Source organism: Triturus cristatus, chromosome 2_2, assembly GCF_964204655.1.
Source record: "Triturus cristatus chromosome 2_2, aTriCri1.1, whole genome shotgun sequence".
NCBI classification, from domain to species: domain Eukaryota; kingdom Metazoa; phylum Chordata; class Amphibia; order Caudata; family Salamandridae; genus Triturus; species Triturus cristatus.
The window spans coordinates 6653535-6675835 of NC_140582.1; the positions used below are offsets into that span (position 1 = coordinate 6653535).

Sequence of the window (22301 nt, forward strand, 5' to 3'; positions counted from 1 at the left end):
CACGAAAACCCTTGTGTGTATATACCGGGTTGAGAGAAAGAAGCATAGAGCCAGAAATGCTGGTTCAGAAGTTAGAGTTCATGGCTTCGTAAAAGAATATGAACTGAACCCAGGGTACGATGGATCCACAGGATCCGATGTGTCAACAGGAAGCAAGACCCAGAGAGAGGACAAAACGGTATGACAGAGTCAGCGCATACCGGTAAACTATGCACAACAGTGGAAAAAAGCACTGTTGAACCTGCACCAGCTAAGATATGTAGGGCAACATTGGCAGGATGCCGACCCATGGGCAGAAAGTGTCAGCATTACCAGAAACACAAGATACTCCAGTACGCAGTTGCTCTTTCACAAAGACTTGTGAGAGGGCAGACGGCAACATACAGAAGCACCCATAACAGGACCACAGTAAGACTGGTATTCATGTGGAAGTTAGGAATACACATAAGCATACCAAGTGGACGCCAGAAGCACACCAAGTATAGGGAAATCCCCCTGTAGGGTAGCATGAGCAGCCCAGATGTGAAGGACTCATTACCAGGCAGGCAACCAGCAAAAAGGGGCTTCTGGGTGGGGCGTGGCTAAGATGGCGGCGAGATAGGACGCGTGTCCTTATCCCTCCGGCGCCGCCAGCCATACGCGTTGTAATATCAACCTCCAGGGAGCCCATCCAAGCCTACCGTCCAGAGCAGCTGTGCATGTTGCTGTCCTAACACCGACCGCGAGCTTCTTTCGCAGCCACTCGGTGGTTTTCCGCCTTTGTTCTGGCTGCCTGACCACGGCCTAGCCGCGGTCCGGCAGGCCTAGCGAGGGACGATCGCAGTGGCTTATCCTTGGAGTTCCCGCAGTCGAGGTTGCCCGGCGGAGGGAGCTGGCGACTGGCCCCCTGGTGCGCGGCCCCGTGGAGGGCAATATGGAGTGAGGTGGCCCCCGGCGAGTACATGGAGTAGAGGGCCGTGAGGTCGCCGCCATTTTGTCCGCCCTGAGGCGGCCTGTCTGCGCCCCTCCGGGAGTCCGCTTCCTGATGCGTGGTGGAGCTGCCTTTTCCTGCGGATCCTCCCCCCCCCCTGAGAGTTCGAAGCAGTGCGCCGCCGCGGTCGCTGGCTGGCGCCTGGTGACAGCAGAGCGCAGGGCCTTTTGTGGATGGTGCAGCCTGTGACCCTGGGCTGAGTGATGGTGACCAGACCCAGCGGGGAAACGTTCAGCCTTTGCTTCCACGCAGTAGCATCCCGCCCGCAGTGGCATTGAGGGCGGGGGTCGGCCTCTGCAGGGCCCATACTGAAACTCCTACCCCCGCCTCAAGAGGTCTGCTGGTTATGGCCTACTGCGCTCCAGTGTACGGGTGGGCCCGATATTGTTATGCGGTACAGAAGACAGCTCTCGCAGCAACAGGACTGGCTCCCCACATCAATGAGCTGCGGAACGGCCTGATCACTCCTGGAAAGCTCCTAAAGGTGCTGATTTTTCTGCCCGCGTTTCTGATCTGGGTGTTGTGAGGGGGTGGTGGGTGTCTGAGGCGCTCCCCCTCTACCGCTCCTTCAACGGTACCTAGAGCCTACCGCAGGGCTGAGGTGAACGCTTGCGGTACTTTCCCTCACCTAGACGACAGTAGGGCCGCCACCCCTCTTGGACCCTAGAGATTCACCCTGGCGATTTACACCCACCCAGTCTGTGCTCCGAATTTGTGGTGGGGGAGATATGGTTTGGAGGAAGACCTTGCCTAGCTAGCGGCCGACTGCTTTGAGCAATCCTGGAATTTTGAATCTGGATCTGATCCACGCTACAGCGCAGAAATAGCTGTCGCTCTCCTACTTAGCTGGGTCTCTGACTGCCTTGCTCTAAAGGGGTCGGACTATTATGGGACTGGAGTGCTATCCCCTCCTGAATCGTTTTGGGGGGTGTAGAGGCGGATTGAACCCTGCTTGCTGCACCATGTCGTCGGCCAGAGGTCGGAAAGAGAAACCCCTGAAAGACTTCTTGCAGAAAACATCGGGGCACCCCGCCTCTCAGCCTGACACTAAGATGCCGCAAACAGAAGAGGACGATACGCCAGCAACCAAGGCTTTTATGGTCTAATTGTTCTCAGCCCTCAAAGAAGATATTCTAGAACTGCGCTCACAGCTCTCATCTGATCTAAAGGAAGTCCGGTGTGATGTCGATGCCATTGGAGAAAGGGTGGTGACGCTGGTGTAGCACGACCTGGGGAGAGAGGACTACTTGCACCAGCTTCAGCAGGAGATGATCCGCCTCAGAGACCAGAATATGGATCATCAGGCCTATGAGGAGGATTTGGAGAATCGCTCCAGGCGTAATAACATCCAAATTCGGGCGGTCCCTTGGAAAGGGGAAGGAGATGACCTCCGAGCGTATGTCAGCAGGCTATTTCGTCACATCCTCCGTGATGATGGGGGTCAGGAACTCCAATTGGACCGAGTCCACAGGGTGGGACTCCCTGGTGGCACTAAAGCTCCCCCCCCCCCCGGATATCCTTGTTTGTGTGCATGATTTCCAGCTTAAGGAGCGTATCCTCCGTCGGGCGCGGGACCTTCACCCGGTGCAGTTTAGGGACCATCAGCCGGTGTTCTACCAGGACTTGGCAGCCTCCACCTTGGTTAAGCGCAGAGAATTCAAGCCTATCACCAGCCATCTCCGAGAGCAGGGTATTCCTTACTCCAGGGGCCACCCGTTTAACCTCATCTTCAAGTATCAGGGCAAACTCCTGCAGGTTCGCTCTCTAGAGGTCGCATGTAACATTCTGGGTCTGGAATCGCCTGATGCCACATCAAGTGATAACAAGCCTCCTTCTCGTCGTTGCCGGCACTCTTCTGAGTGGCAGCAGGTTAGAAGACCGTCGCCCAGTTCTAAACCGGATTCGGAGGCTAGCAGGTTGGAGAGAGATGCAGCCCTCTCGTCTGTGTCGCAGGTGACGGACAGCACGGTCGTTCCTTGCACCTCTTAAGGTTTGGCACCCATCTGGGTTCAAGTGATGGCGCCGGAGGGAGGGCGCAGTCGAAATGTGCGTAGTACCTTCGCTCCTAGCATACGGGGTGGTTGCCCTGTACTACTTGGTGTGAACTGGGAGTGTCCCACTGAGATACAGGATCCCCAACAAGATTTTGAGTTCCAGTGGGTGTTCACGGATATTACCTATCTGGGCATTCGGCTGACCTCTTCCATTACTAAGACGGCCGCTCTTAATTACTCTCTGTTGCAGGAGCAAACGGCCAAGGCGTTGGCAGCCTGGTCGCGTCTCAAGCTAGCATGGTATGGCAGGTTGGCGGCAGTAAAGATGACGGTGTTACCGCGCATCCTCTACGTCTTCCAAATGCTTTCTTTCAGCCCGCCGCCAGGTGCACAATTAGCAAATTACAAGGCCTTCTTAATAAGTTCTAACAGGATAACAAGAAACCGCGGCTCGCATTTTCGCATGTTGCCTCCCGAAAGCGCAGGGAGGGCTCGGCTTCCCGGTAGTGAGCGCCTATTATCAGGCGTCATGTCTCTGTTTCATTACGGAATGGAACAGGCCTCTTTCCAGTAAGCACTGGAATTTTATGGATAAACTGTGGCGAGTCGAAATATATGGCGGGAATTGTGGCTTCTGCGGCGGCATAGAGCTTGGGGTCTATACTCCTCTATGGTTACCTCCCCGACTCTGAAAGTTTGGGATCGATTAGCAGGCCCGAGAAGATGGACTACTTTCCCTTTCCCTCTGTCCCCCTGAACGTTTGATCATCAAGACGAACTCTTGTCATACCTCTTGGCTCTCTGTTGCTTGTTTCTTGCTTTGCTGTTCTCTAATGTTTGGGGATGGGGGTTTTTGGGTACCTTTTTTTGGGGACTCTGCATCAGTTCATGGTCAGATTGGCGGGTATTTCGTTTCTGTGAGATGTATGTCACTGCTTTTGATGTTAGCGGGCTAGAGTAGCCGTATGGCCTTTCACCCCCCCGCCACTATGGTGGGTAGGGATCTGAAAATTGTGAGCCTGAATGTGCGGGGGCTAAATAATCCTGTTAAGCGGTTAGCAATCCTTTCCCTTTTAGAGAATGCTGGGGGTGATATTTTTTTACTGCAAGAAACTCACCTTTTGCCTAAAGACACCAAGCGGATGCGAGACCGACGCTTCCCACAATAGTTTTGGTTCTCTGGGTTGGCGATCCTTTTTAGTGCACATTCACAATGCAAGTTAGTCTCCACGATAGCAGAGCTGAAGGGGCGATTCTTGGCACTCGGAGTGCAGTGGGGAGATATGCAGTTTACGGTTGGGTCCTTATATGCCCCGAGTGAGCGACAAGAACCCTTTTTGCGCTTAGCCCTCTCTGAGGCTCTCGCTTCTCCTGATTCAGCGCTTCTGATTGGGGGTGGCAAATGTGGTGATGGATCCGGAGTTGGACAGGTCGGGGCAGAGGACTAATCAGGCCGGGGCATTGTCACAAGCTGGGAAACAATGGCTGTCTGATTGCGGGCTGTGTGATGTGTGGCGATTGCAACACCCTCAAGAGCGCGACTATACATACTTTTCAGCAGCACACAAAACATATGCGCGTCTTGACCACTTTCTAGCCTCTGCATCTCTTATCCCTCATTTATGCGCCGTGGATATTGCCCCTCGCGCCCTGTCGGATCATGCCCTCATCTCAGTCCAGCTACCGGCACGCTGCGCGATTCCATCCTCCACTCTGACGCTGTTATTACACAGATTCGTGACATTATAAAACATTATCTTGCTGAGAATGATCAGAGAGACAACTCACGAGTCGGTTTGGGAAGCCTTAAAGTTAGTAGTGCGGGGGGAATTTATTGCGGTGGCGGCTTCATTCGCGCGACTCCGCAAAGCCAAACGAGCGGAGCTTGAGAAGGAAGTAAGTGAATTGGAGGTAGTTCACAAACGCACCGGGGCGCCGAGAATATGGAGGGAGTTGGAAAAACGGCGTCGTATGCTGAAACATTTGGATCTGGACAGGGCTGAGCATGCGCTCCTGCGGCTACGGCACACATTCTACCTCAGTGGGGATAAATGTGTGAGGATGCTCGCACATAGATTACGAGCACAGGCGAAGGTGTCCGCAATTCCCGTCATACGTTGGCAGAATGCAGTGGAGCATGCCACGGATGCCCTGAATGCTGATACCTTTCGTCAGTTTTACCAGCACCTTTATTCGAGAGAAAACACCCCTTGGCATGATCCACGGGAATATTTGGCCTCTTGTAATATCACCCCCTTATTCAAATCGTCGGCTGACGACTTGGACTCTCCTATTCGCCTCGAGGAGGTAATTTCGGCAATAGCGCGGCTCAAATTGGCTAAGTCTCTGGGCCCGGATGGCTTTTCAGCCCTGTTTTACAAACAATTCTGTGCGGAGCTGACTCCCCTTTTAACAAGGCTTTTTAACTCCTTTTTAGACACTGGAGGGGTAACGCCTTCCATGTCCGAGGCGCCCATTTCTGTAATTCTAAAGTCTGGGAAAGATCCAGCTGAGTGTGGGTCGTACAGACCGGTTTCGCTCCTTAATATTGATGCAAAGTTGTTTGCGGGCGTGTTGGCCTCGCGACTCAGTCCCCTCATGGACAACATAGTGGACCCGGATCAGTCCGGCTTTATCCCGACAAGGAAGGGGGTGGGGGGGAATAATACTAAGAGGCTATTACACCTTATTGATTTCATTCACCGATCGCGTAACCCGGCCTTTTTGCTTTCGATAGATGCGGAGAAAGCGTTCGATCGGGTTGATTGGGGCTACTTATTCGCGGTGCTACGTACATTCGGGTTCGGAGACAATTTCATACGTTGGGTTAGTTGTCTATATGCCTCCCCCAAGGCGGCGGTGCGGGTCAATGGTTGCAAATTGTCCCTCTTCCCTATTGCCCGGGGCATGCGGCAAGGCTGCCCCTTGTCCCCTCTCTTATTTGCGCTCTACATAGAGCCTTTCGCTCAATGTGTTCGTTCCAATCCTGACATTGCGGGTCTGAAATTTGGTGCTGATGTTCATAAGATTAGTATGTATGCTGATGATGTCATCCTCTCACTCACGCACCCCGAACAACGCTGCGGTATCTGACTTGGGAGCTTTCTGCCTTTGGAAAGGTGGCGGGGTTCAAGGTCAACTTCACAAAATCGCAAATCCTTAATATTTCTATTCCGGAGACTGAGATACAGGATCCCCAACAAGATTTTGAGTTCCAGTGGGTGTTCACGGATATTACCTATCTGGGCATTCGGCTGACCTCTTCCATTACTAAGACGGCCGCTCTTAATTACTCTCTGTTGCAGGAGCAAACGGCCAAGGCGTTGGCAGCCTGGTCGCGTCTCAAGCTAGCATGGTATGGCAGGTTGGCGGCAGTAAAGATGACGGTGTTACCGCGCATCCTCTACGTCTTCCAAATGCTTTCTTTCAGCCCGCCGCCAGGTGCACAATTAGCAAATTACAAGGCCTTCTTAATAAGTTCTAACAGGATAACAAGAAACCGCGGCTCGCATTTTCGCATGTTGCCTCCCGAAAGCGCAGGGAGGGCTCGGCTTCCCGGTAGTGAGCGCCTATTATCAGGCGTCATGTCTCTGTTTCATTACGGAATGGAACAGGCCTCTTTCCAGTAAGCACTGGAATTTTATGGATAAACTGTGGCGAGTCGAAATATATGGCAGGAATTGTGGCTTCTGCGGCGGCATAGAGCTTGGGGTCTATACTCCTCTCCGGTTACCTCCCCGACTCTGAAAGTTTGGGATCGATTAGCAGGCCCGAGAAGATGGACTACTTTCCCTTTCCCTCTGTCCCCCATAGTGGACCACCCCGACTTTCAGCCAGGATGCGCATCCCAGACCTTCCAATGTTGGCGGGAGGAGGGGTGCAAAAGGATGGGTTCCCTGTTTGATCGCGGGGATGTGGTTCCCTTTCCTCAACTGCGTAGGGACTATGGTTTGCTTGAATCCGATGCCTTCCATTATTTACAGGTCGTACACTGGGTTACGTGGCCGGAGAAATTCCCTCTAATGTCTCGCCCCCTGACGGCCTTTGAAAAGTGGCTTGGGTGTAAAACGAACGATAGTAAGCTCATCTCTGAACTTTACACCATGATCGCGGTACAAGCCAAGAGACACCGCACAAAAGCGCAGGTCCAATGGGAAACTGACTTAGCGAGGCCCTTGTCGCACAAAGAGTGGGAACACATTTTGTATAGGGCGCACCATACTGCTTCTAACACGGCAGGGGCGGAATCTGCGTATAAGGTGGTTACTCACTGGTATTATACTCCAGCGCGCATTAAGAGTTGGGACAGCTCCAAGTCAGACCTCTGCTGGCGGGGGTGTGGGCTTGTTGGCACTCTGGTGCATTTACTTTGGCGCTGTCCCAAATTGGTGCGCTATTGGACAGCAGTCATTGATGACATTGAAGCAGCATTTCAGATTACTTTGCCACGTACTCCCGAATCTACCTTGTTAGGTCTCCCCCACCTCATTTCCGCTGAAATCTTTAAAGGGTAAGCAAATCGCTATGGCTTTGCTGGCAGCGCGACAGGTGCTCCTAGCCCATTGAGGTTCGCTGACGATTCCGGACTCTCGGGATTGGATTCAGAAGCTTTGGCAACTCTTAGCAATGGAGCGGTTATCGCTGAGTGTGGATGGGAAAGGCAAGGACTTTACAAGACTGTGGGCTACTTTCTTGCAGATACTTACCAAAGATATGAGAGAAGTCACCTGCCCGAAATACCTGCACATTCTATGAACTGAATCACTGGTTAATTGCCCAATGATTGGTGACAAGAATGAATGATTTTGCCAGATTGAACTGATGCGGTGGGAGGGTGGGAGTGCGGGGAGGGAGGGGGGTTTGTTTTCTTATGTTCATGTTTTATTAAAGTGGCACCTTTGCTTGGCACCTTCTTGACTTACTACGGCTTGAACTTATCGCGAGGTCGTCCTCAGGGATGTAGACCTAAACGCTGTGTCCTTTCAGTAGTGTAGCTCTGCCGGCAATATGTTGTAGGCAGCTATGATGTGTATTTGTTGACCCTGGCCCACACTGACAAAGGAAGAAGGTGTACACTGGCATAATGCACCCAGAACCGGTTTGGACTAGGTACAGACACCCTCTGCCTTCAGAGAACAAAATGAATAGTAGTATAAGTATGGGGGGCCCGGACCCCAAGACTTTAGATCACTTCTGGAACAACAAGACAAAACTTTGCAAAGGAGAAGAACCAAGGAAGCTGCAGGAGTTTGGACTGCCCCGCTGCCAGTGTGCTGTGTTGGCCTGCAGTGGTGTCTTCATTGCCAAGGAAAGGAGAAGGAACTTTTAAAGAACGTTCATCAGCTTGCAGAATGTTTCTCCAAGGGCTTGAACTTGTGCTTGCCTCCTGCTGAAGTCTCAGGGACAAAAGACTTCACCACCAGCTCCCCTCTGAATTTCCTCGCTGGGAATTCTGTCTGCAGAAGCCTGAGTGTCGCTGGGAGCTGGAAGCGCGACTCAACGAGAAGAAGCGTGTCGCATTCGCAGCTGTTGCCGTCGCATTGCCGGAGAAGCGTGTCACCGCCGCATCACCAGAGAAGCGTGTCGCCACCACGAGGGTTGCCGTAGCATCACTGGAGAAGCATGTCGCAGGGCCTGTAGTGGCTCCAAAGTTACAAAGTTTGCCGCACGGCCGCCGGGCGTGCACGCATCCTCTTCAACTCGTCGCATCGCATCAAGGGCGCCATATTATTGTTTCCCACTGGATTGTCGCATCGAATCAAGGCGCCATCTTGCCGCATCGTAACCGGAACGCAGTACGAGAATCAACGCATCACCTCCTCTCCAATAAGGACCAAGGCGCATCCCCTACTCTGCGCAAGCATAGAGGAGCGACGCATCGCCTCCCCCGAAGCAAGGAACCGATGCATCTCCCTCCCTGCAAACCTTTTGCGTTACGCATCCAGGTTCTTTTGTGAGAAACGTGTCGCATTTATCATCAAATTGAACTTAGTTACTTCTACCATCTTTAAGTCTATTTTGAGTACAGTATTGTGGATTTTTGGCGTTTGTGGTCTTGTGTCAAGTCTATATAAAGAATACGTATTTGTATACAACCTGTGTGGTGTCCATTTGTAGTGTTTTAACTGTGTTACTGTATGTGTTTACAAATGCTAACACACTGCCTCTAAGATAAGCCTGTCTGCTCATGCCAAGCTACCAAGGGGGTGAGCAGGGGTTATCTAGGAGTGTAATCCCCTTTCCCTGACTTAGAAGCATGGGTCCCTATTTGGTCAAAGGTGTATACCATTGCCAACTAGAGACCCCGAGTTCTAACGGTATCCATTAATAAAGTTTTCGATTTGTACGGACAACCTTGAGGTAGTTTTTACATCCACTTGCAAATTCACAATCGCAAAATAAAAATCTGGCTCTGCTGTAAAATGGTGTTGCAGCACACCCAGGATCCGCTAAGCATCTTGGGTGGGAATCCAATGATGAAGCATGCCACCAACTAGGTTGGTGGCTGAGGGTTCTTTTAAAAAACCTAATGATTCCCCAGTGACATGAGTAAATGATATTCGTGACAACAGGGTCTAACTTACATCTTCTCACTCTCTTTTTTGATTATTCTGACTTGAGGAATAATAAACATCATAGAATTCCTCTTTATCCTGGTCTTGGTATTTGACATTTAGTTCAGAAAGACTGTGGGCCACTCCAAATGGTCCTTCCTTGCCCGAATCCTCCTCGTCAACCAAGTGACTTAGAGGGGAGGAAAAATTTTGCTTGGAAAGGTGTTCTGGCCTTAACATTTCTGATTATATATCTAATCCACAGACGACTGCTTAGTCTGTAATTCCATTGTTATTTTTATCAATGGCGGAGAACTTTTTTCTGCCACAGAGAGCATCGTCAATGGCTTTCTCTTTGATAGGGTCACGTCGTTGAGTCTGTGTTCGTTGACACTGTGTCGATGGTACCTTCGTCGATGTTTTCTTCGTCCACAGTGCTGTAGTCATTATCATTGTCATGGATGAGATCGCTGTTGAGGAAGTTATCAACGTTGCTACTGTTAGTGTTGATGTCGACGTTGGTATGGCCAACATTTTCAAGGATGATTTGGCAGCTATCTTCTATGGCTCTCAGAAGGGTTTTTTCCAATGCAATAACCAACTTGGGGATGGAGTAGTAGGTTCAGATCTCACTTTTTCTGAGGAGATGTAACTTTTTAGTCTCACGACCTGCGTTGCACTGCGCAGCAGTGCTCGCGCAGGCGAAAGTCCTTTTGTCCGGGGTTCAGAAATGGACCCTGGAATCACACTTGTGCGTGTGTTTTCTGTTTTGGGGTCTGTAATTGGGCTTTGAGTGCGTGTTTTGTTTCAACAGAGCACGCAATAGGCCAAAGGCGGGCGCATTGCTCCGCCCACGGCCTATTGGTGTCTGTTACGCGCACCAAAGCCCATATGTTTTCAATCGTGCCAAGGGACGGGCACGATAATTGAAAACATATGCCTCGCAGTGGCGCGCGCGCACCACTTGCTGTCAGGGTTTGACCATCGCGTGCGCCTACGTAGTTCAACGCTTAAAGTCTAGCGGAACTACGAATCCCAGGAAGCCCGGGCGAGGGGGCGGGACCAACATCGTTAAAGGCACGTACAATGCTAAGGGCATTGTACGTGATTCTGGATTTGTTGTGAGAGTTCCTGGAAGCCGCGCGGCCGCTCGGCACCTCAGCGTCTCTCCTGGGGGTGCCTCGCGACTGATTTGCGCGTTCCTTTTCACCACCCTAGGTCCTCTGGAGAGAGGACACTTCCGTGGAGGTTTCCGGAGGAGCGGCGCTCTTCCGGCTACAAAAGACTCATGTCCGAGACTGCGGGGTAAAGGATGCGGTGAGACGAGACACCGCAAACACCGCAGAGGAAGACCTTACGAACTTATTTCTGGAGTCGGACCAGAGGAAATATCCGAGCAAGAAGACTTGATTCTCGAGATTTACAAGACAGGTCAGGTAAGCCGTGGAGGTCTGAACGGCGGCCTGGGTTTTTGTTTCTATGTTCTGTTGTACTTAACATTAACAAGGAAGGCCAACTTGGCAGCCAGTAGGTGGAGCTGGCCGAGAAATAACCAGTATGTGACATTTTTGTTTGGGATTGTGACAATGTGGGGATCGCACCGCAAACAGAGCATGGATGTTTTTGTACAGAAGGGGGAGCAGGATCAGTAGCAGTGATAGCCCTGAGGAGAAGGGTTTCCAGACGTTTACACTGAGAGATTTTCTGAACTCCACCCGAACAATAAGGAGATCCCCTTCAGCTGTTGTGAAGCAGTGCTTTATCTTTCTTTCTATGGTTTCAAGGGGGTGTGGTGTCGGGTACGTATGAGGGTGAGGAAGTTGTTTGGTAATATGGGACTGAATGGACAGGCAATGAGATGCTAACCTTCTGTGGTTTGGTTTTTGTATAGATGGTTACGCAGCATACAGTGAGAGACGCATCTTAGAGGATAGAGGAACCATCGGCAGGGAATACCTTGACAGGTAGGGGAAAAGGAGTAGTGAGAACATATGAGAGTAGTCCGCAAGGTATAGGATGGTAATTGCATGTTATTTGTCTTTCAGATTTCCCTTTCCCACGCTGCACCTACCCTACCCTTTCCCTCGCTTGATATCCTCAACACTCTGGAGATTAATTAGTCGGAGTTTGGGGATGTCAGGAGGTGGACCCCTTTGAGCCTCGCCCAGATCCTGAGGAGAACCCGGAATCGTGACACTTGCGGGCGTGTGTTTTTTTTACAATAGCGATCGCGAAAGCGATCGCTCAGTGCCGTTATTTGCTTGTATTAGTGTAGGCTTCTATAAAAAAAGAAAGTGAAAACAGACCGTGTTCACTCATTTATATCGTGCAGGCATTCTTCACTGCAAACTTACAATTGGACGTAAATTTGAAGAACACACTCAAGATGAACACATACAAGATGGACAGTAATAACCATCTCTGGGTCCCCAAACGAATTCAAAACAGGCTTACAATTACTTCCAAAATGTCTAGTTTACAGACTCGCACTCTAATTATTGTGTGTGTAAGTTAACATAGACTGTAAAGTTTCAAGTTGAGGAAAAGAAGAGATGATGAGCTGGGGGATGTAGGATCTGTGCGCCTGCACCCCTCCCCTCTTGAAAGAGCCCTCTTATGTACAAGGGTCCACATGACCAGGGCTTGGGTTAGCAACATCTGTCTGTACAACAGGGGTGTGGGCTACAGGGGGTGTGGGTTCCTTAGTTCCCACATCACTCTAGTTACTTGTGGCACATTATTGAGGTCTGTACTTTATGTGGGACTTAAAGCATAAGGCACAGACATTTTCCAATAAAACACTGAAATGTAAACAGACCTTTGTCCTCTTGGCCTGGCTCACACGTGCTGTTCAGAAGCGCAGTTCATCTGTGGTAGGAGAGAGTCTTGTGAAAGCAGGGCTGGACGGATGGCAAACCAAAACAAACTCTTCAAGCTCAAGGGCATGGGTCCCTCATGACGCAAGTTTAATGCAAACACGTCTCTCCACGCGCAACAGCGATATGAAAAAATCACACCAAGGGCCCCATTTTGCGTTCTATTGTCCCTAGCACTAGCAGTAACTACGCAGTTATGGTTATCGTACAGAGGCTGCGGCGCAGAAAGATAGAACATAAAAATTACACACTCTGAAATTCGAGCATAAACTAGTGTTTCGCTGCAACAAAGCAGGCTCGACGTACGAGTGTGTGAACTTTAAGCCGTTATAGAAAGGCGCACGTGCAGCCTGCCCTACAAAACTCTGGTCTGAAAGGAGGCTGGGCATCAAACTAGTCTCTGCCTCATTCCGATGCCATGCTTCCAATCTGTGCAGATCATGGAGGGCAGCACCAGAAGGCGGCTTTTGCAAACAAGTGGCTGTGCAAATATTTCATAGCAAGCTATCGTTTCGGACAGAAACGTTTTAAGAAACAGGCAATTGCCAAGTGCCACCACCTTCCAAGGGGTCCCCTGGAAAGCGAACTTTCCTCTAGCTCACTTCTGTGTATTTTTTTTATATTAAACCTTAACGGATCATTCATTTTGTTAGGCAAAATAGGGCTTGAATTGGCAACAAATGGGAAATGAAATTCGAAATTGTTCTAAACAGGAGCCCCCTAAACATTTCTTGTTTTTCTAGGAGAGAAGCCTGCGCGCTGTAAAATTGCTCGTAAGATTCTCTGGTGCCCATATTAAGTATGGCAGCGTCTGCGAGATTTGCAGCCGCCAGCAACCCGATAACTTTTGCTGGCGGCCATCCTTGCAGAGGTGCTGTCTGACTTTGCAGGAGATGTGCAGGGCATTCAAAGACCATTTATTCTCTCCCATAGCTCTGCTGCTAGACCGTGCAAGTCAGCAGGCAGGTTGCCATGTCTAGTTTTTTCAGCGTTCACCTTTGTTGCCTTAATGACTTTAGTATCCTGCTGTGATTAATTTGCATCACACAAATGCTGCAAAGGAATAGTTTCTTATGTTTCTCAGTTGGCTTGTTTACGGTCAATTTGCCTGGGCTGGTTTATTTCTCAAGTGTCTGGAGTGTCACAGAAAGTCACACTACAGCAGACCTTGGGACTCCCACTTCGGCAACGGGGAACGATTCAAGCAGGTGAATTTATTAAAGACCCAATACTGGAGTATGTTAGTTTATTTGCAAAATGCAATACCCTTAGTTGGAGTATGAAGAGCATTATGTAGGATATTAAGTATGATTATAGTAGTATGTACTATGCATATGCCTTGCATAGTATAAAACACTATGCATATGCCTTACATGGCATGTATCAACTAAACATACAGTTTGCATAGTACGTAATACCCTCAACGTAACAAAATATTGTACTGCTTTAAATAACAAATAGGAGTAAAGGCCAAAGGGCAAGTTGTTGCATTCTCTACAATATGTTTCGGGCATTCAAATAATATAGCACCACAGACTTTGGTCACACAGAACAAGAAAACACTCCTTAAGGTTAGGTTGCTTGAGAGATGTAAAAAAGGCAAAGGCATACCACATGGGAGTACTATGACTCCAGACCTTGCACGTCCGTTTCCAAACATCTTGCGTAAACTTTTCTCCTGATAGGGCCGCAGTACAGCTGTTGGTTTGAGGTCGATATTAATGTCAGGATTAACAGAATCGTTTCTGAAGTCATACTCTGCTAGTAAGGGGTAATCGAGCTGGATGCAGCGCTTCTGTAGCTCTTCAATATTTTCCTAAAGCAAATAAGAAACTTTAGAAATGTCAATGAAAATCAAAACGATGGTTAGGCTTGGTCTTCCAAAGTGTCCTTGTTAATAAACAGAAAAAAATAAATCTAATAGGAGAGTTACACTTTTTACAGGTAACAAGTTCACAATGCTTGATGCTGTAAAAGATTTACAGGAAAATACCATATGAAAATAAAGACTGATTCAGAATCAATTTATTTGCATTAAAAGATTAGTATTACCTTTCCTCAAGAGCATCTTCATCCTATAATGGGTTTTATTGGGAATATTTGTGATGGATACTTCTTACCACAGATTTCTCGACTTATGAGAATCCCTTTGAGTGCGAGAAAGAGCCTAAAAACGTTATGCTTTTTGGGGGAGAGGACATGGCTGGGGACCGGGGTTCAAGTCTCGGCAAAGACACTCAACATGCTGTTATTCTAGGCAAATCACTTAATCTTCCCGTGCCTAACAAAAATAAATGCATGTCTGTAACGCAACTCATGCTCATGCTCATTTTAAGCGCCCTGATACCTTCGGGTCTAGTTTGCGCAATATAACTCCCCCCAAAAATAAATCCTCAGCAACAGCTCCGCATCACCACCAGGTGGTGCCATGAGCCAGAAGCTGCAGTTTTGTCCATTCATGATGGAATAACACCTTAACATATAAAGCTCCAATCGGTCTTCTTGCATCAGTGCCAGACATTGTGACATACAAAACATCAACTGGGACGCTGGCATGTGTTCCTTTAGTCAATAGTACAGGGCATACCATAGGAACTTATTATAATGGCACGAACTCACTGAAGAGGAGGGATGGAAGTTAGGAATCTGCAGGGGTAAAGAAGCCACCAGATATACCCTTACCAAAAGTGAGTAACATTTTTTTCTGATTGCTACTTCTTACAGATTATGCACCTTATGAATGACTCCAAAAGCAACGCCCTCCGACATGTGGGAACAAATAATGTCAATTATCCAAGAAGTCATGTAGTACTACTGCCCTAAGTAAAGTGTCTATCGCTAAGTGTGTGTGATATAAAACAGGAGAACTTTGCAAAACCATGCAATAATGGTTAAATTGCAGGCAGGCGGTTGTCAGCCAACACAACATATCAGGTGATAGCAAAAGAAGCCCGCCACTGCTCTTGTACAATAGGCACGAATAGCAGCGAAGCATCTTTCTCCATAGAAGATTATTACATGAAGCATGACCCAACATGAAACGTGTATTTTGGTACTGCTTTGTTCTTTTCTGTAGCAATGCTCGAAGAATTATTCTCACACAGAGATTGCATATGGGAAGCTGTGGAACATTTAATTCGCTGAAAACAGTAAAGGGGAGGAAATGAAAGATGTGATGGGTGACTCATCCAAAGAGGTCTTAAGAGGTAAATCACACAGGAAAAATATCACTAGGGTTGCTAAAACCTAGAAAGATAATTCAGAAATAGAGAAGGCAGCTATGACCCCAGCACAAAGTTGATTGCTCTGGAACACAGGGTCTCCAAAGTTTTCATTAAGAGGGTCGGTCACATCGTATACTTTACAAATATTCGCGGTCCGAAAAAAATCTGTTTTTATAAACAAATGAATAAAATTTAAATGAATGAATAAGGTTTACTTGGTTTTTTTTTTTTGTAACCGTCATGATATGATTCAGAACAAAAGAGAAATGTGACAATTACAAAGAAACAATGTGTGCTTAAACTGAGAAATGATATATAATGAGTAAAAATGTCAAACAGTAGCAAATGCTCAGACAAAATAATCAATAACTTAACTGTAGATAAGAAAAGCAGACTATTCATTTTTTTCTTAATTTTAAATCGAGAATATTCAAGAGGCTCTGCGGCCACCTACAGGCTGCCAAAGGAATTGGATAAATATTTATCTTTGATCATTGGAATCCGAGGCTTTAGAAAACAGAGAAATTACATTTCATCCCATTAATGCTAATGTTGCTGAGGGCCGGATAAAATCCTGTAGAGGGCCGGATGTAGCCTGGTCGTAGTTTGGAGAGCCATATTTTAGAAACACTTATTCAAAATTGCAAAACAATAGCAGAAAACTAAACAGCTGTATTTAAAGGAAGAAGCCAGGAAGATACTTTACCTCAATTAAGATTATTATACGGTGAAAGGACCCACTGCCTCCTAGCACAAACTTTAAAAAAAACTATAGATTATCTAAATAAAATTATTGATGCTAAAGGTAACCATCACAGGACTACAGCACACACCATAAAAGTACTCATACTTATCTTGCCGATTCATACTAAGCACATACACTAGATAGTGGTTTACAAGATACTACCTTCCTTGACTTTATTTTGCCCCACCAAGTTCAGGACCTGGAGATATAGATGAATCAACAAATGTCTAAGAGCTCAGAGTAGCAATCAGATCATTGTCTTGAAATATGGCCATTCACCTGACAACTTGCCAGTGTCTTAAAGTATTTAAAGATGTGTTGTTGGAAACCCTAGCTAAGGGTTAGAAGTTCTTTCTAACGTCTTACTTGGTCACAGGTTCTATGCTCAAATCTGTGTTTTCCCTCTCGTTAATACCCAATAAAGACTCTATATCATGTGGATTATACAGAACAACTGCCTAACTTAATTATGATGTAAAAATATTTACCAATGTCTTGGTGGCTCACGTCCATAACACGTTTCCATCTTTTGTTTCTCCGTGCTAATCATAATTCATTACAACTCGACAAGCTAATGACAATGCCAGGTTGGCAGTGGATCTAATCAATACAGCTGAATGTGAAAATAAGCAGATGTCCTTCTCTCACCTGACGCAGAGCTGGCATTCAATAGAGTGGACTGGCAATTCCTACAGAAAATCCTTCTGAAGACAGCCCTGGGCCCTAATATGAGGACTTCTACAATAGAAAATTGTATATCCCCTCCTGTCAAACTCCAAATAAATGTCGAACTCTCTGACCCGATTTGCTTAATAGATAGCCACCTCTCCCAAGCTCAAAATAAATGGAGAGATCTCGGACTTGATCCGAGGCATGAGGCACCACTGCTGTTCCTATCACAGCAGCACAGCTATTCACTGCAGAACCAAATGCTGGAAATTGTTGGTCACTTGATAAAACAAAAATCATATAAGCGCACTCAGTTTGCAGATGATGTGCTGTGTTTACTGTCGGAACAAGAGATTCATCCTGACTCTTCAGGAATTGTATACATTTTCAGAAGTCTAAGGCTAGAAAACAAACTTTTCTAAAATTGTACGTATGGGCATAACCAATCTCTGGTATAGCTCAGTTTGACCCCCAGTCTGACCAAATACTTAGGAACTAAGCTCCCATGTAAGACTGCGGATTTATAGATCACCAATGTCCCTCCACTGTTTGATGTTCTATACAAGGCCCCCTGTGACCGTTATGAAAAGTTTTTTTTAAAACTTTATTATCCTTTTATTAATGCACACAATAAAGGAATTACATTTTCCTACACCATGGCAAGTAGTTACAACATCTGTTTGTAACGAGGGAGTCCGTACTTGATCCACACACAAGAGTACACAAGAACAGCCAATCAATTTACATATCTTCACCCACCTTCTGAGGCCTTCAAAAAGGTACGTTTTGTCAGTTCCTGAGAGGGTGCCCTGGTCTACACAGCTCATACATGGTAAAGTACAGAGGAACATAGAAGAAACATCTACTGTTGAAATTTAACCCACTCCAGTGGGGTCAATACCAGCAGGTTGTGTTGTCGGAGGGGAGGAACTAGTTTGAAGAAGGTAGGCCTTCAGGGGTTGCCAAATGTCTTTTGGCCTGGATGCAGGCGGCTGCAAGGAGGCAAAAAAATTCACTATTAGTGTTGTAATACGTGAGACTCGCCAACCAGAAATTAGTTGTGGGGGTAATCCTACTTCCCCACTTAATAGCAATTTCCCTCTACGCAAGGGGCAAGGCAATTGCTGTAAATTTCCTTCATTTCTTGGGGAATCCATGCACATAACCCAACAGAGCGACCTCTCGCAGGGGCACAATCTCCAGTCCTATCATTTGTGACAAAACTGCATGAATGGCCATCCAATACTCTCCTGTTTTTGCACAGTTCCATGTCATGTGTGCGAGTCAGCATGTGGGCCCCACATTTCGGGCAGGTATGTGGCCTATCAGAGTCTATAGAATTAATTTTCGCCAGCGACATGTATGTTCTCCACAGGAATTTCAAATGGATCAACTTGTGTTTACTGTTAAGGGAAATCTCCTTTGTCTGAGAACAGCAATATGCCCACTGTGAGTCTTGTATCGGGTGTCCCAAATCTCTCTCACAAGCTTCTCTTACTCTGGCATCTCTACAAGGAACCAGAGCCATTGATGTGCTGTAAAGTTTAGAAATCAAATGGTTCCCGTCTTTGTTGGTAATCAATAACATTAACGGAGTGAAGGACTCCGGTTCCAGAGGAAAGCTAGCAACACCCACTCTCTAAGCGCTCTACGAACTCTACACAAGACAAATTTGTCCATAAAAGTGGCACCACTGAATCGCACATTTTCCGTATTATTGAAAACGTGACACACCCCCCCCACCTCCCCCTCCGGCGAACAAATCCCTGAACTTCTCCAGGGGCCTTCATGAAAAGTTTGGTGGTAAAAACCACCAAATTCGTACAGTCTGTAAATATTGATTCTGCAGAATTTGGTAAATAACACGTGTATTAAACTGACTCTTGTTTATGGGTTTCAGCCTTACTTTGCCAATCCATGCTCTCATCCAGGATTGCTGCACCATTTGAATCATTGATTGGTGGCCTTGTTACCATCCTCATTCTGCAAAGGTTTAATGTAGCAGAACATGGATCTGGCATAGAATTATATATTGGCCTAGCAGTGCTGTAAACATGGTGGTGTACTGCTGAATGGAAGTGTGAGCTGCTGTAATCAGCCTGTAAGAACCTCACCTGTTCATCTGTATGTATGTGGTTCAGTACCTATGTGCAGGTGTGTGGGATTGTTTTCCATCTCAAACGCAGCATTTACTGTGTTTTTTTTGCATGATTGTGCTCACCCTAGTTTTTCTATTTTTTAGAGCTTTTCTTTCATTCCCTACATTTTCAGGATTTTTTTCCTATCTGCTTTTGACACGACATTTTTCTGTGGTATTTTCTACTAATTTGAAATGACCTCTCATAAATTGCAATGGGCTATTATTTACCACGCGTTATTTTTGCTATTTGATCAATATTACCCGTGAACAATAGCACAGATGGAAAATAGCATGTGGACCATAGGAATGTGGTAACTAGCACATATGATAAATTGAACATGCAGTTTTTATCTTGTGATCAGACAAATCCATAAATTCATGCACTATTTACCCAGTTTGCTGAAATTTACACAACGCCTAATCGGGGCCCTAGAATTCCAACAGTAACACTATATGAAACAATATATATTGGCAGCCCAACTACGCCATTACACTGAATGGCTTTGGTTGACACATAATAAACCATGGGTAACCCTGGAACAGAATTTCTGCGCGGTACCACTACAACTGATGATGTGCCAGTCTCAGATTTCACTTCCCCGAATTGGATTCCCTAACATCGATGATCAATCGAAAAGAACAGGGTGTGATGATTATGATCCCATCAGCAATATCCCTGATAGTTTTTAACCTGAACTTTGAACCAGGGATAGATGACCAGAATTTTGGCACATGGAGGCGTGGTCTGGGCTGCAAGTTAATGTGGGAGATATATACTTGGATAGATTACCTATAGGCTGAGATGCATGTGTAACAGCATTTCAGCTTGCCTTAACCAATGACGTTTGGTTTAATAAGTTGCAGCAGAGGGAGAACAGGGGAGAAAATGTGTATAGGCAGGAGAATTTTTTTTCATCAAAATGGATTAAAAAAAAAAAATATATATATATATATATATATATATATATATATATATATATATTCGTAAGAAAGTTTCTCCGCTAAACGCCGCACGCCAGCACATTAGCGTCGGTGCCTGCCGTGGTAGCGGCAACCACAAAAATGAGTAAGATTCGATCCACAGATAGGAAAGAGGCGGCACACCGTCCTGGTGTTTCAAGGTGTATTTAATCGCTCACAAAAAACAACAACGCGTTTCAGCCGTAGGACGGCCTTTGTCAAGTTGTCTGTTTGTTCCACAATGCCGATTTTAAAGCAAAACACGTCATCATAGACATAGAAGAAATATATATGCATCGTAAATCTCATGTGTAATTCATTAATTCTGAGATACAATTAATCGTAAATTTAAACATAAATTCTTAAGTTTGCAAAAAATATATTTAAAGCAAAGATATATTGATAATGAGTCAAAATCAAAAACAGTTAATGCTGTTATCAAATGCTTATGCGTGAAAATGAAAGAAAGACTATAGTCCGTCCTGCAAACTACACAATCGTATGTAGATATCTGCTCAACAAATAAATTGATCAAATATACAATACCCAATCTGAAGCCATAATTCGTTTGGGAATACAAATAAAGCATTCGACTTAAAAATAGAGCTTTATCCACTCGAAAACGGCATTGCGGACACATAGAGTTGTTGAATACAAATAGAAGAAATGTGTAGTGCAACAAGGGAAAGAGAGGACTGATATGTGGAGGGAGGTATTTGTTGTATATTGGATATTTCCAAATCATATCTCATTGGTAATCTGTGAAAATAATATTGTCCAACAACTCTATGTGTCCGCAATGCCGTTTTCGAGTGGAGAAATCTCCATTTTTATTCAAACGCGTTGTTGTTTTTTGTGAGCGATTAAATACACCTTGAAACACCAGGACGGTGTGCCGCCTCTTTCCTATCTGTGGATCGAATCTTACTCATTTTTGTGGTTGCCGCTACCACGGCAGGCACCGACGCTAATGTGCAGGCGTGCAGCGTTTAGCGGAGAAACTTTGTTACGAATTTATTGCAGCCGCCCCAGCCGCTCCAGAGTGGATTTCCTATGAGTAGATGAGACAGCTGATGGTATCGATCTGCGGTGGTGAGTAGCAGTGGTGGTGTGTATGCGTGCCGGGGGACAGCGTGTTTTCACATCGGTCGGAGGGCCTGTGGTTTTCCGCTTACCTCCTCACTCTACCGCCAACCCTCTACACACCTATCCGTAACACCCATCCCTCTGTGAATTGTTCCTGGAGCAGCGTCACGTTGTGGTCAATATTTTAGACTGTGACGTCGTCCTACCGTTTCAGGTGTTATATCGCTCTTAAGTATGGACACTTGGGAAACAGAACGTCTAGCTGTAGCTCTTTCCCTGTTTGACGAGAATGTAGCTGCCAATATCACGATATCCAATGCTGGAACTACTGGGAATACTACAGAGCCCACCTTGAAACAAAATCTCAATCTTCTTGAAAAATTACGCAAACGTGAACTTAACAAGTGGTGGGAGGTCACTTCTCTGACTAACTACGTTGAAGTAGGACGTGTGCCGAGAGGTTTGCGCATCACGATTATACCTACTTATGAGAATCCCAATAAAGACTTACTGGAAGAATGGGCTTCGTTCATGGCTAAAACATGCAAAGGCATGTTGGAGATGTTAATCAAATATGCGAAAATTGATTTGGATAAAACTAGACAAGAACTATCTGCTCTGAGGATTGAAATAGATAAACATAAGGAAGAGAAAGTGGTGATCGAGTTTCTGAAAGCTTTGGAGGGACGATTGAAAATCTATGAAGACAGCATTAAAGTAAAAAAACATCGAAAATTTCTTCGTGACAAAAAAGACTATGCTGAAGGCAGAATTCTAACTTATGCCAAACGATTCGATTGGGTGGAAAAAGAAAAGGATAGACAACTTCTTCTGAGAGACAAACCAGACACGGTATCTACTGACTCAAGTTCTGAATTAAGTTCAGATATCGAGCGTCAAGCCACACCATCCCCTTTGGGAACAAGACCGCTCACTTTTTTACACGAGTTTCAAATCCTCAAACAACAGAAAGATCAAACGAGCCCCCTCGAGGGAGAGAGAAGAGGAAGAGGAAGAGGTCGTGGAAGGGCAAGAGGAAGACCAAAAACCAAAAAATGAGAATAACAAGAAGGGGTGGTCGCA

The 22301-nt window shown here is 46.4% G+C and overlaps 1 protein-coding gene across 6 annotated transcripts in view; it reads right to left on the reverse strand.

Moving 5' to 3' along the window:
- ERCC3 (ERCC excision repair 3, TFIIH core complex helicase subunit) overlaps nucleotides 1-22301 on the reverse strand; it is a 1429399-nt gene that overhangs the window by 1181464 nt on the left and 225634 nt on the right. For all 6 annotated transcript variants that reach the window (XM_085640927.1, XM_085640925.1, XM_085640926.1 and 3 more), the window contains one exon: nucleotides 14006-14210. In XM_085640927.1, the coding sequence (XP_085497053.1) occupies nucleotides 14006-14210 (205 nt within the window). The remainder of the gene's footprint in view (nucleotides 1-14005; nucleotides 14211-22301) is intronic.